This window comes from Phalaenopsis equestris, unplaced genomic scaffold, assembly GCF_001263595.1.
Source record: "Phalaenopsis equestris unplaced genomic scaffold, ASM126359v1 Scaffold000702, whole genome shotgun sequence".
Classification (NCBI taxonomy): Eukaryota; Viridiplantae; Streptophyta; class Magnoliopsida; order Asparagales; family Orchidaceae; genus Phalaenopsis; species Phalaenopsis equestris.
This window is the reverse complement of record NW_018165142.1, coordinates 485,743-499,532: the sequence shown is the minus strand read 5'-3', so window position 1 is coordinate 499,532 and position 13,790 is coordinate 485,743. Positions and strand designations below refer to the sequence as shown.

At 32.7% G+C, this 13,790-nt stretch overlaps 1 protein-coding gene across 1 annotated transcript; it reads left to right on the top strand.

Annotated features, from left to right (window-relative positions):
* Nucleotides 1–669: 669 nt before the first annotated feature.
* On the top strand, nucleotides 670–11,492 carry LOC110030337 (boron transporter 1-like). Its single transcript, XM_020733006.1, has 12 exons — nucleotides 670–960; nucleotides 1,090–1,172; nucleotides 1,382–1,574; nucleotides 1,931–2,069; nucleotides 7,015–7,180; nucleotides 7,325–7,491; nucleotides 7,706–7,879; nucleotides 8,234–8,329; nucleotides 8,863–9,000; nucleotides 9,084–9,403; nucleotides 9,842–10,109; nucleotides 11,115–11,492. Exons 1-12 carry the CDS (start codon nucleotides 857–859, stop codon nucleotides 11,430–11,432), a joined length of 2,166 nt encoding a protein of 721 aa, XP_020588665.1. The 5' UTR covers nucleotides 670–856; the 3' UTR covers nucleotides 11,433–11,492.
* Nucleotides 11,493–13,790: the final 2,298 nt, after the last annotated feature.

Genomic DNA, 13,790 nt, shown 5'->3' with positions numbered 1-13,790 from the left:
TTTTTAATATATAATTATTTTAAATTATTTTATATTCGAACAATAACGATTCGAACACGAATGAACGCATCACTGTTCGTATTTGGTTAACTTAACTAACCGAACGAAAAAAATTTATTCATGTTTGTCTTGTTTATTTATTGAATGAATCGAACACGAACTCATTGAGGAACAGAACACAAACTGTTCGCGAACAACGAGCTTTTTTTGACAGATAAGATTCGAATTCAAATATACCAACAGCTAACTTTATAAAATTAAATATATAGGAAGATTTACATACATACCACTCAATTCCTCAATTTTTATGTATTTACATATCTAACATTTAAATTTAAATTTTTACAAACCTACCACATTACTAATATGAAATGGTTCATTTCACTTTTTTTAAAGTGAAAATTATGGGTGGTAAATATAAAAAGTGAAGAATAGGAGAGTTAGATATTTAAATACATAAAGATTTCGTGGTATTTATGTAAATGCTCCAAGTATATATAGACATGCCCGCCATCCTCTCCAGTGTTTCCCCTTCTCTCCCAGCTTTTAAAGCTCCAATGCGAGCAATGCACTCTTCGGCTCCTGCTTGGAGTTCTCTCTCACTCTTTTTTTTTAGATTTTGATTCAGTACTCCGTCTGGATTTCTCTTGATCAATAAAGTTCTTTTTTTTTTTTTGTTTTTGCTTCTGGTCTCTGTTCCGAATCTCTACTTCTATGAAGAAGTTTCAATTCTTTGTTTTTTTGGTGGAAAGTTTAAGATCGTAGGGCACTTGCATTTGCGCAGTTGGGACGAAGAACAGATATGTAATCCGTATTTTTATCTGAAAATTTGAGTTCTTGAGTGATCGGAGGGAGCATGGAGGAGACATTTGTGCCTTTCAGAGGCATAAAAAATGATCTAAAAGGGAGATTTCTGTGCTACAAGCAGGACTGGACTGGAGGGTTCCGGTCAGGCGTTAGGTATTGTTAGAATTTGTTTCAGATTTTCAGATTTTTCTCTCTTTTAAATTTCATGTCATTATGTTCTATAATCCGAAATTTTATGCTATTTTTCTCAATTTATTTCTCATTTTTCGTTATTGTTGGTAGAATTCTGGCTCCCACGACCTACATCTTCTTTGCTTCAGCAATTCCTGTAATTTCATTTGGAGAGCAACTGGAGAGAAATACTGGTAAAAACATATAAATTTTACTCAAAAGTTTTTCTTCAAGTGTAGATTGTAGAAGTTTTACCTCTCTAAATTTAGGTTAAATCTTTTTGCCCTCTTTTATCTGGAACCCTAATTCCTACACTAAACAAATTACATATTCTATTGATTTTTTTTTTTTTGGGTTTGTGGAAAGTGAATTTTAATTCAATTAAAACTTGGATTATGAACAGATGGTGTGATTACAGCAGTGCAAACCCTAGCATCCACTGCAATTTGTGGGATAATACACTCAATAATTGGAGGTCAGCCTTTGCTGGTCCTTGGAGTTGCAGAACCTACAGTCCTCATGTACACATTCATGTTTAATTTTGTGAAAGATAAAGAAGAATTAGGCAGAAAGTTGTTTCTGGCTTGGACTGCATGGTAAGCTTTCACATAAAGATGAACTTTTGGAAATTTACTTACATACCACACAAATCTGATGTATTTACATATCTAACATCTAAACTTTCTGTCTCATAGTCACATCAAAACCTACTTATGAAAAATGTGTATTTCACTTTAAAAAAGCTAGTAATAGTAGTGTTTTTGATATGTTCTTAATGGTATGAATGTTATGCAAGCAAAAATATTGAAGTTTAGGTGTTAGATAAGTAAATACATAGGAATTGTGTGGTATGTATGCAATATTTTATGTAAATTGTGGTTCTATCAATGATAATTTATATAATTTTATCTTCAACATAATCTATGATTTGTCTTTATTTTTATACTTTCAGGGTGTGTGTGTGGACTTCTTTCCTGTTATTCCTACTGTCTATTCTCGGCGCATGCTCAATTATAAATAGATTTACCAGAGTGGCTGGTGAGCTATTTGGTATGCTGATAGCGATGCTGTTTATGCAACAGGCTATTAAAGTAAGAAGTGAAATCTCCGCTCTTTTTTTAAATTATTTTTAGTGAAATTTACACACGTAGCACACAATTCTTATGTATTTAAAAATCTCACACTTGAACTTTCACATTTATAGTTGAATCCAAAAAAGTCCGAGAAACACACTCAAGGTATATAATGTTCTGCTAGGACGTACTTAGAGAGAGAGAGAGAGAGAGAGAGAGAGAGGGCACAAGAAAAGATTCTAGCTTTTCTTCATGGCATGGATCCCCTATTTAGAGGAATAGGTCACAGTTGCTACAAAATTACAAGTCTGCCCCCTCATTATTATGTTTGAGGGGGGTCGTTAGTAATTATAAGAACATTAGAGTATAATAAGGCTGCGAATATATTTGGTTGATGAGAAGTCTGTCGACCGTTTGTTACGCCTTAACTTTATTGGTACAGAGTCCGGGACTGAGCAACTCGTCGATTGTCTTTGGAGTCGATCGTCATTCTATAGGAAATTATTCGTTGCATTCTTCCAATCGCCTGACCTCAACGCCTTCTCCGTTAGCATCTAATCTCGATCGTCAATAAGGCGTCCAATTGATCAATCCTCGCTTCAGATCCATCCGTTTACCTTAAGATTTGCGTTGACATATTTTTCATATACATTTACGTACATAACATAACACTTTGGTGCTTTTAACCTATGTATGAAAATGTGTATTTCATTTTTAAAAAGTGGTAATAGTGGCATTTTTATGTGATATTAAAGATTTGAGTGGTGTGTAAATATGAAAGTAGGTGTGAGATATGTAACTATACAAAACTTTTGTGCTTTGTATGTAAATGCCCCTTTTTTTAAGTTCTAGTGCTTGTTACAGCTTTACAAGTGATGTGGTTAGGTTTATTGAATTCAATATTGTGATAACACCGCTTAAATCAGGATTTCCTTATCAAATAGTTCCATTTACCTGTAAGTTATTAAACTATAAAGTTATGATTTAAAGATTAAAAGGTATAAAGAAACTTTTTGCAGCACTCTCTTTGTTATAAAAAGAAAAATGACTACTTGCTGAGGTTGAGTTGCCTTAAATTACAAGTTAATAACTTTGAATTCTGATATTTTGGGTTCAAATTTACATTTATGACTCTCTTGTGAGAAACTTATAAAAGTGATAATTTTTTATTATTTATTATTTTTTTGGGGCATTTACATATATACCACATAATTCTTATGTATTTACATATCTAATACCCAAACTTTCATATATTTACATACACGACACTCAATTCTATAATATCACATCAAAATTACTACTATCGCCTACTTTTTAGAAGTAAAATAAATCTTTTCAGGCATGAGTTTTCGACATTAAGTTGTTATAAATGTAAAAGTTAAAAGTTTAGGTGTTAGAGTGTACATACGTAAGAATTGTGTGGTATGTATGTAAACTTACTTTTTTTTTTTTGTCAAGTGCCTTCTCACATGAGTAGCTTTTAAAGCTCCAATGCGAGCAATGCACTCTTCGGCTCCTGCTTGGAGTTCTCTCTCACTCTTTTTTTTTAGATTTTGATTCAGTACTCCGTCTGGATTTCTCTTGATCAATAAAGTTCTTTTTTTTTTTTTTTTTTTGTTTTTGGCTAAGGAACACTGTACATCTAAATCGCTAAGACTCAACAGATTATGGGCCACTCTTAGAGAAGATCAACAATAGAACTTACCAACACCTTAAGAAGACCACTTTCATAAAAGAAGGATGCCCGTTATCTTATAGTGATACACCCTCTGCCTGATTAAATAAACATTTACTAAGGATAAGGAAATCTTCATTAAGGGTTCCCTCAGGAAAACGACCAAAGATCCATCAACCGATTAAAAAAAAATTAGGAGACCGATTTATTACAAATATGAAACAATGCCAGTATTTGTTGCTAATGAGAAACGGTACCAAAAACAGTTACTAAGGTAAAAAGATACCAACAGCGGTTACAAATATGTAAATATATAATGGTTCATTAATAATTTATATTGTTCCTATTTAATTAAGGATAAACATGTATTTTATTAGGCTACTCATATGATCTATAAGTAGGGGAGTCAGTTCTTCCAGGAGGACTATTGATTCTATTCCAAGAGAGTTGAAGCTATTGTGGACTTCCTCTTTCTCTCTCTTACTCACATTCTCTCGCTATTCTCTTTTCTTTATTCCTCTCATCCGTCCGATGCTCTATCCTTTGAATGTGAGCCGAAGAACATTTAGGAATTCAATATCTTAAAAAGGTTTAGTGATTGTGGAGTCATGCCTTTAAAAAGAAGAGCGTGTCACATAGAAGAAACTCACTTAGGGGAAACTTCTAATAACTATTACGTTTGAGAATTTATGCAACAACGAATTCAGAAATTTCAAGATCAAATAGTGAGCCAGATGGAAAAACTGAGCAGTGTGATGCTCGAGGGGAGAGCACAATTTCTTCCACAACCTAATCCTCAAGCACCTGAACCCCAAAGCCATCAGATGACCCAATGAGCCAAACTAGTGGAATAATCCCAATACCATGATAGTGTTGGATCCATGCCAAGGAACATACCACAACCGGGACAATTGAAAGAATACCTTCGACTAAAGAATGCATTCTTCCGACAGATTATTGATGCATAGTTCCTCAAAAAGTTCAAGGTTCCATCTTTGGAGTTATATAAGGGTTGGAGTGATCCGATCAATCTCATTACATTCTTTGAGCCAGGTATATGCCTTCTCAAACTTTTTTATGCATGGAAGTATTGATTGTTCTAGAACACGCTGAAGGATACAGATCTTAGGTGTTGAATGGACTCCAGTTTGGAATTATTACTTCCTCTGCAGAGTTCAAAAAGTTGTTTATGACATCGTTTGCTAGTGCCTAAAAGCCCCATAAGGATTTGGAAGCTCTATGGCACGTAAAGCAGAGGCAAAAAATGTCATGAAGTTCCACAAGGAGATGCTAGAGGTATAGAATATGGAGCCGACAATCACAAAGGATTCCCTGGCATCATATTGTTGAATCCGAAAATGTCCGAGTAACACACCCAAGGGATATACTGTTCTGCTAGGACGTACTTAGAGAGAGAGAGAGGGCACAATAAAAGAGTCTAGCCTTTCTTCATGGCACGGATCCCCTATTTAGAGGAATAGGTCACAGTTGCTACAAAATTACAAGTCTGCCCCCTCATTATTATGTTTGAGGGGGGTCGTTAGTAATTATAAGAACATTAGAGTATAATAAGGCTGCGAATATATTTGGTTGATGAGAAGTCTGTCGACCGTTTGTTACGCCTTAACTTTATTGGTACAGAGTCCGGGACTGAGCAACTCGTCGATTGTCTTTGGAGTCGATCGTCATTCTATAGGAAATTATTCGTTGCATTCTTCCAATCGCCTGACCTCAACGCCTTCTCCGTTAGCATCTAATCTCGATCGTCAATAAGGCGTCCAATTGATCAATCCTCGCTTCAGATCCATCCGTTTACCTTAAGATTTGCGTTGACATATTTTTCATATACATTTACGTACATAACATAACACTTTGGTGCTTTTAACCTATGCATGAAAATGTGTATTTCATTTTTAAAAAGTGGTAATAGTGGCATTTTTATGTGATATTAAAGATTTGAGTGGTGTGTAAATATGAAAGTAGGTGTGAGATATGTAACTATATAAAACTTTTGTGCTTTGTATGTAAATGCCCCTTTTTTTAAGTTCTAGTGCTTGTTACAGCTTTACAAGTGATGTGGTTAGGTTTATTGAATTCAATATTGTGATAACACCGCTTAAATCAGGATTTCTTTATCAAATAGTTCCATTTACCTGTAAGTTATTAAACTATAAAGTTATGATTTAAAGATTAAAAGGTATAAAGAAACTTTTTGCAGCACTCTCTTTGTTATAAAAAGAAAAATGACTACTTGCTGAGGTTGAGTTGCCTTAAATTACAAGTTAATAACTTTGAATTCTGATATTTTGGGTTCAAATTTACATTTATGACTCTCTTGTGAGAAACTTATAAAAGTGATAATTTTTTATTATTTATTATTTTTTTGGGGCATTTACATATATACCACATAATTCTTATGTATTTACATATCTAATACCCAAACTTTCATATATTTACATACACGACACTCAATTCTATAATATCACATCAAAATTACTACTATCGCCTACTTTTTAGAAGTAAAATAAATCTTTTCAGGCATGAGTTTTCGACATTAAGTTGTTATAAATGTAAAAGTTAAAAGTTTAGGTGTTAGAGTGTACATACGTAAGAATTGTGTGGTATGTATGTAAACTTACTTTTTTTTTTTTGTCAAGTGCCTTCTCACATGAGTAGTTATGTTTCAAAGTATTATCATAATTTTCTTACTGATTTTTCTAGTCCCCTCATTTTGAATTGATTGGAATGCGCTAAACAAAGCGTACATTTATTTTTTCAATATCTTAAGCTGCTAATGTTAATTTTTAATGGCCCAAGTTGATCTGCCAATCTAATTTTTGGAATCTATAAAGTTTATGACACTTCTAAGGGACTTGATAAAAATCATGAACTTACTTGAGATTTAGGGCTTGTTTGGGATCATTTGTTTTTTTGTTTTTTTGTTTTTTTGTTTTTTCTTTTGTTTTTATTAAGAAAATGTTTATTTAGTTCACTTTTTTCTTGTTTGTTTTCAAAAACAAATTAGCTTATTTTTATAAACATTCCAAATGTATAAAAATTATTGAGTATTTTTAAAAATAATTATTATAATATATCAAACATGTATTTCAAATAAAAATATAAATAAAATAATACAAAAAATAAAAGCGATCCCAAATAGCTCCAAACTTATTCAGACTACAAGCATCAAATATGTTATGAAAAATTATCCACTTCATTGGAATTCATGTTGAAATGATTGAAACCATGATCAAAATACATTGAAGATTCTGTGTACATATCTTATAGGGGCTCGTGGATGAGTTCCGTATACCCAAAAGGGAAGATCAAAAGGCGCTAGAATTTATTCCATCCTGGAGATTTAGCAATGGAATGTTTGCTCTTGTTCTATCATTTGGCCTTGTAATTACTGCATTGAGAAGTAGAAAGGCGAGATCTTGGAGATATGGTTGCGGTATGTCTTCATAATAAAAATTATAAATTTAACAATTTAAAGTACTCTAATGCAAATTTTGAATGCATATATTGGTGTGTCTTTCCTTTAATAATCATCTTTTGTTAGTTGTTTAAAGCTAAGATGAATAAATTATTACTGCAGGCTGGTTGAGAGGTTTCATTGCGGACTATGGGGTGCCTTTAATGATTTTGGTATGGACTGCGGTTTCTTATATACCTTCTAGTAGTGTTCCTAAAGGAATACCACGACGCCTTTTCAGCCCAAATCCTTGGTCTCCTGGTGCTTATGAAAATTGGACTGTTATTAAGGTATGACTCTTATCATTTAGAAACTGCAAAGCTGCTTTTCTGTGATAAGACGTGCCAATTTAGTCCTTGGAATTTTTGCAGGGAGACTAGTTTGACACTTTTATAAACTGGGACTAAAACGATCCCATGTAAATAGACAGCGGACTATTTTCACACTTTGTTTTTTCATTAATGCTTTCCTAAGACTAAAAATTAACACTCTTCAATCAAACAGGAAATGACACATATGCCGGTGCTCTATATACTTGGGGCATTTATCCCAGCTACCATGATAGCCGTTCTTTATTATTTTGATCACAGTGTGGCATCTCAGCTTGCACAGCAAAAAGAATTCAATTTGCGAAAGCCTCCCTCGTTTCACTATGATTTACTTCTTCTGGGTTTTTTGGTACATTCCTAATTCCTCTTCCTTCCCTTATTTCTCTTAAAGCTTTTACAAACCACTTTAATCAAACTAAGTTAGGGGTATTTCATACATACCACATAATTCTTATGTATTTACTTATCTAATAACTAAACTTTCATATTTACTGACACAACACTCAAATCTTTAATATCACATCAAAAATATTGCTTTTACTTGACTTTTAAAAATGAATACACCTTTTCATGCTTAGATTTATGACACCAAATAAAAGTTTAGGTGTTGAATATTTAAATACATAAGAATTGTGTGGCATGTATGTAAAATTTCTATTAAGTTGACGATCACTAATTTCAAAAGCTCACTTTAATTTTGCAGACTTTACTTTGTGGCCTTCTTGGCGTACCCCCCTCAAATGGCGTTATCCCCCAATCGCCGATGCATACAAAGAGTTTAGCTACTCTCAAGCATCAAGTAAGCTACTCAAGATCCTCGAAAATGTTATCCAAATAAGATCATATAGCTTCCGTGCCTGGTTTGTCAATTCGGTTTCACATTTGTACGGGTCCGACCCGAAATTAAGCCGACCCAAAACTGTTTCACCTTAACACAACCTGAATGTCAAATGGGTTGAAAAGTCCAAACCAAACTACGACTCACCTTCAATTTGCTTACCTGATAAAACCTGCTTAAAATAAGACAACCGCTATTCGGGTTAGATTTTGGTCGATATTGAGTCAATCTTGGGTCAATTTTGGGTTGGCAAATTAATTATGAGTCAATTTCAGGTTAGTGGATAAGTTTCAGGTCAACTTTGGGCTGGTGGGTCAACCTGAACCAGACCCAGAAAAGTAAATGGTTTAGAAGACCCAAAAATTATCCGGGTCAACACAAATTCGGATTTTTCAAGTAGAGTTCCGGTCAAGTTAACATGTGAGGTCAATTTTTGACACCCCTAGGTGATTTATAGTATCTTGAATTTGTATTAACATTCGTTCCGTCTTCAGCTGCTTCGAAACCAATTAGTAGCAAGTGCGCGACGAAGCATGAACAAGAATTCAAGCTTAAGCCAATTATATAGTAACATGGAAGAAGTATTTCAGCAAATGCAGACCCCTCTGATCTACCAGCAGCAATCCGTTCAGGTATTCTTATTCGTGTTTGCTTACATTCATCCAAAATGTTGAGAGAACTCATTTTTCGCTGGAGTTGAAAACCATCTGTGCAGGGATTGAAAGAACTAAAGGAATCTACCATCCAAATGGCTTCGAGAATGGGAAGCATCGATGCTCCAGTGGACGAGACGGTGTTCGACATAGATAAAGAGATCGATGATCTATTGCCTGTCGAAGTTAAAGAGCAGCGACTCAGCAACTTGTTGCAGTCTTCCATGGTGGGTTGCTGTCTGGCTGCAATGCCAATTCTGAGAAAGATTCCGACTTCTGTGCTTTGGGGTTATTTTGCTTTCATGGCTATAGAGAGCCTGCCTGGAAACCAATTCTGGGAGAGGATTCTCCTACTCTTTACTGCACCAAGCAGAAGATACAAGTAAATCTTTCTCACCTTTCTTTTCACAAGTAGAATTTAGCCCGTGCCTCGAATAAAGTACTTAAAAAAACTTTGCTTTTACATTTATACCAACAAAGTATTTTATTTCACGTCAAAAATATCACTTTCTTAACTTTGAATTGATGAATTGCACCTTTTCAAGCACAAGTAAGGTGGTATGTGCGTGAAGTTTTGGTGTTAGAAATGTAAATAAGTACTTTAAAAAGTTTACTTTTTTTCATTGTTAACACCCAAAATCTTTTAAATCATATCCAAAAGAACTACCTTTTTAATTTTTAGAAACTGAAATGCACCTATGTGTATAAAGTGGTATGCATGTAAAAAGTGAAGTTTAGGTGTCTGATATGTAAATACATAGGATTTGAGTGGCATAGATGTAAATCTTACCCAAAAAAAAGAAAAAACCTTTGTTTGCAGAGTGCTTGAAGATTACCATGCAGCTTTTGTGGAAACTGTTCCCTTCAAGACAATAGCTTTCTTCACATTCTTCCAGACTGCTTATCTGCTTGTATGCTTCGGCATTACTTGGATTCCTATTGCTGGTGTTCTTTTTCCACTCATGATCATGCTTTTAGTTCCTGCGAGACAATATCTTCTTCCTAAGCTCTTCAAAGGGGCTCACCTTACAGACTTGGATGCGGCGGAATACGAGGAGTCTCCGGCGCTTCCATTCGGTTTAGAAATGGTTAGTTTAGTGCTTTAATCCATAAAATTTGACCTTAGAGTATTCGAATGCGGATTAAGTCTAGTTGAAGTTGATCTCTAGTTGTTATTATCCTTTTGAGAAATTTGTCAAAATAGTCTCCTGACTCTTTTGAAAAGGACATTTTAATCCCAAAGTCTATAAAAACTTCAATTTAGTCCTTATACTCTTTTAATATGGGCCGAAATAAACCCCATGGAGAAATATTTCAACCCAATTTAAAGAGTGTAAGGACAAGTTTGGCAATTTTATTAACTCTGGGGCTAAAATGACTCCATATAAACGATCAGGGATCTATTTTGGCACCGTCTTCAAATTCTTTTATATAGAACTTCATTGAACTTGTGATTAGGCACTGAATAAGTAGAAAATGCATAATTTTACTGATTTTAAGATGAGCGCACGAGAAAGTCTCAAACTTTCAGCTTCTATTGTAAGAACCAGGAAGCATCGCATTGCGTTAGCTGCAGCTCGTTTGTAAAGTTATGGCCAATGATGATGATGATGAAGATGAGTAACTACGAAAGTGGCTCTTTTGAACTTAGAAATACAAATTATTATCATGTGCTTTTCCTTATTATTTCATTAATGAGCTTAGTTTGCTTCTATTTTTAGAATTTGGCAAGATCTTGAATTATGATGTATAGGTGTTCTTTTTTTTTTTTTTTTTTGTAACTCACGCGCACACCCATATGTGCTAGTCCTTAAACTCAACCCAGTCAAGTGCTAAAATAGTCCCGTCTATTTATATTAGGTCATTTTTGTCCCCAAGTCTATAAATGTGTCAAATTAGTCCTCAAACTATTTTAACATTGGCCAAAATAATCCCAATTGAAGACTATTTTAGCCCTCATTAAAAGGATATTAGGACTAAATTCACACTTTTATAAACTCTGAGACTAAAATAGCCCCTTGATAGAGTCAGCATAACATTTTGACTGACACTTATATCTTGCTGAAAATCCCTTTTTTTTTTTTCTGGAGCAGGAGATTAAAGGAGCCGCGAGGCCGTCTTTTTCTCAAAGTGGGGAGATTCTTGACGAGATGGTCACGAGAAGTCGCGGCGAGATTAAGCACATAAACAGTCCTAAACGAAATAGCTCCACAGCAACACCAGCCAGCGATCGCAGAGGTTTGTACAGTCCTACACTCTCAGATAGAGCATTCAGTCCTCGCATAAGTGAACTAAAACAAGAAGAGAGTCCCAGGCTTGGTAAAAGAGTGTTATTTAGTCCACAAACAGGAGATTCAACTAAACATTCAAGGTTGGGGGAGGGAAGTAGGGAGTCAACTTCCAATTCATAACAATAAAAAGGAAAATTTTCATACATACCACCTAATTCCTATGTATTTATATATCAAAAACTTAAATTTTAATTTTTACATATATGCCGCCTTACGTATGCATGAAAATGGGTATTTAACATTTTAAAAGTCAAAATACTGGTTTTTTTTACGTGATAGGAAGGATTTGGGTGGTATAAATGTAAAAAAAAAATAAAATTTAGGTGCGAGACATGGAAATACATTAGAATCGTGAGCTGTGTATGTAAATGTCCCTAAATTTATGGTTCAAACTTTATGGTGTTCATATTTAACTAGTTCTGAATACCATGTAGTCTCTCTCTATACCATGCGTGTAAAATGTATTGTCTACCTTTCTTTATTACTCTCTCTCTCTCTCTCTCTTTCTACCAACTGCACTCCAAATTTTTTGCAATTTGCTCCTCTTTTGGTCTCTTATTTATGAATTTAGGTGAAATTTGAATGCTACAAAATATATATAATGAGTAAAACATGTAAAACTATATAGAAAAATTTAATTATGTTTGATGTAACAATGTATAAGCCTTTGCTAGCTTATAGTTGTCCAGCTACTTGGAACTATTCTCAATGAGTTTTAAGCCAAGGATGAATTGGCTTTAGAGAGTTCTCTTGGTGAGTTCATTTTGAGTGGAGAGTAAGTTTAAGTGATTTGATAAGATGGTTTCATTTGAAGATTTTAAGTTTTTTTTTGGTGAATTGATCCAATATTGGCGGTTAGAAAATTGACTATGATTGATTTCTTCCTTTTTTTTTTTGGTTTTTGGGAGTTGGGGGGCATTTACATGCATACCGCAATCCTCATGTATTTGTGTATTTAGCGCCTTATTTTTGTTATATTTACATGTATAACATTCAAATCTTTAATAGCATAAAAAAATAGTATTCTTTCTTACTTTTTAAAAGTAAAACACACATTTTCATTCATAAGTTTATCATATTAAAATGTTATAAATGTAACTATATAAGAATTAGGTGGTTATGTATCTAAATTACTATATATATCTATTGCACTCACATCAATCATTTAAATGCTTACAAAATTTTCCAAAGGGTTCATTTGAAAGGCTTATATGTATTCTTATGCATCTATGTTGCATGGATATAGACCATCTCTTCTTAAAAATATAGGACATAAACATCCATTAGGCACACTATTATAATATATATATATATATATATATATATAAAAAAAAAAAAAATAATAATATAAAAGAGAAAAAAAAATTTAATAGTATTATTTTTTGTTCTAGTTGGTAAAATTTATATATATTATATTTTTATTTTTAAAAATAAATTAAATTGCATTTAAAAATAATAAAAAAATATTAAAATTTTTCAATAATTTTTAAAAACAGTTATCAAAATCAAATATGTTTTAATTTAAATTAAAATATTTAAAATAAGAATAAGAATAAAAAAGATTAAAAAATCCCAAACAATCTTTAATATGTTTATAGTTAATTGTTTAATTTATTAAATAGCCAAAAAAAACATATTATTATCATACATAAATATTTAGATTTTCTTAATCAATTATTCATTACAAAATAAAGGGTCACATGAATATCGCCAAATTCTTATGTATTTACATATCCAACACCTAAATTTTGGTTATTACATTTATGCCACCCAAAATCTTTCAGCAAATCTAATATACAGCTCTTGTCAACATTAAAAAGTGATACACCCTTTTACATATATGTAAAAATTATTATTTAAGTGTTAGATGTATAAATATATAAGAAATGAGTGGTAATTACATAAATCTTTTTTTAAGTAAACATAAAAAAATATTTTTAAAAATTTTAATTTTAATTTTTAAAAAAAAAATTAATTCATTAATTTAAAACACGTGTCAACACATTTGCTACTCATTTTTTTTTTTTCTAAATATTATTAAAATTAAACACTTCTATATAGTATTTGATAGACTCACATGTGTTCAAGTAATGTCCGTGTTCAATACATGTGTGAAGATGAAAAGATTCAATCGCCTCGAGCTTAACCATATTTTAAGAACAAAAAATAAGTCTTTTACCAATAGGTTCTACAAAATTACAAAAAGAAGATAAAACAAATCCCCATAGTCTTAAATACCAGGCAAATTAAAACATAATAATAATAAATAAATAGCTTTCTAGAGCTAACAAAAATAATAAGAATATGATCAATTAAAGGAGAATTATACTCGTTCTATTTGTTGATGTACGACAATCAAAGAACTGAAAATTAAATAAAAACAGCAACAACAAAGCCTTAATCCCATTACGTGGGGTCGACTGCTTTAATCCTTTTTCTCCATTGTGTCCTATTTAGTGTAATATTTTCATTTAGTTC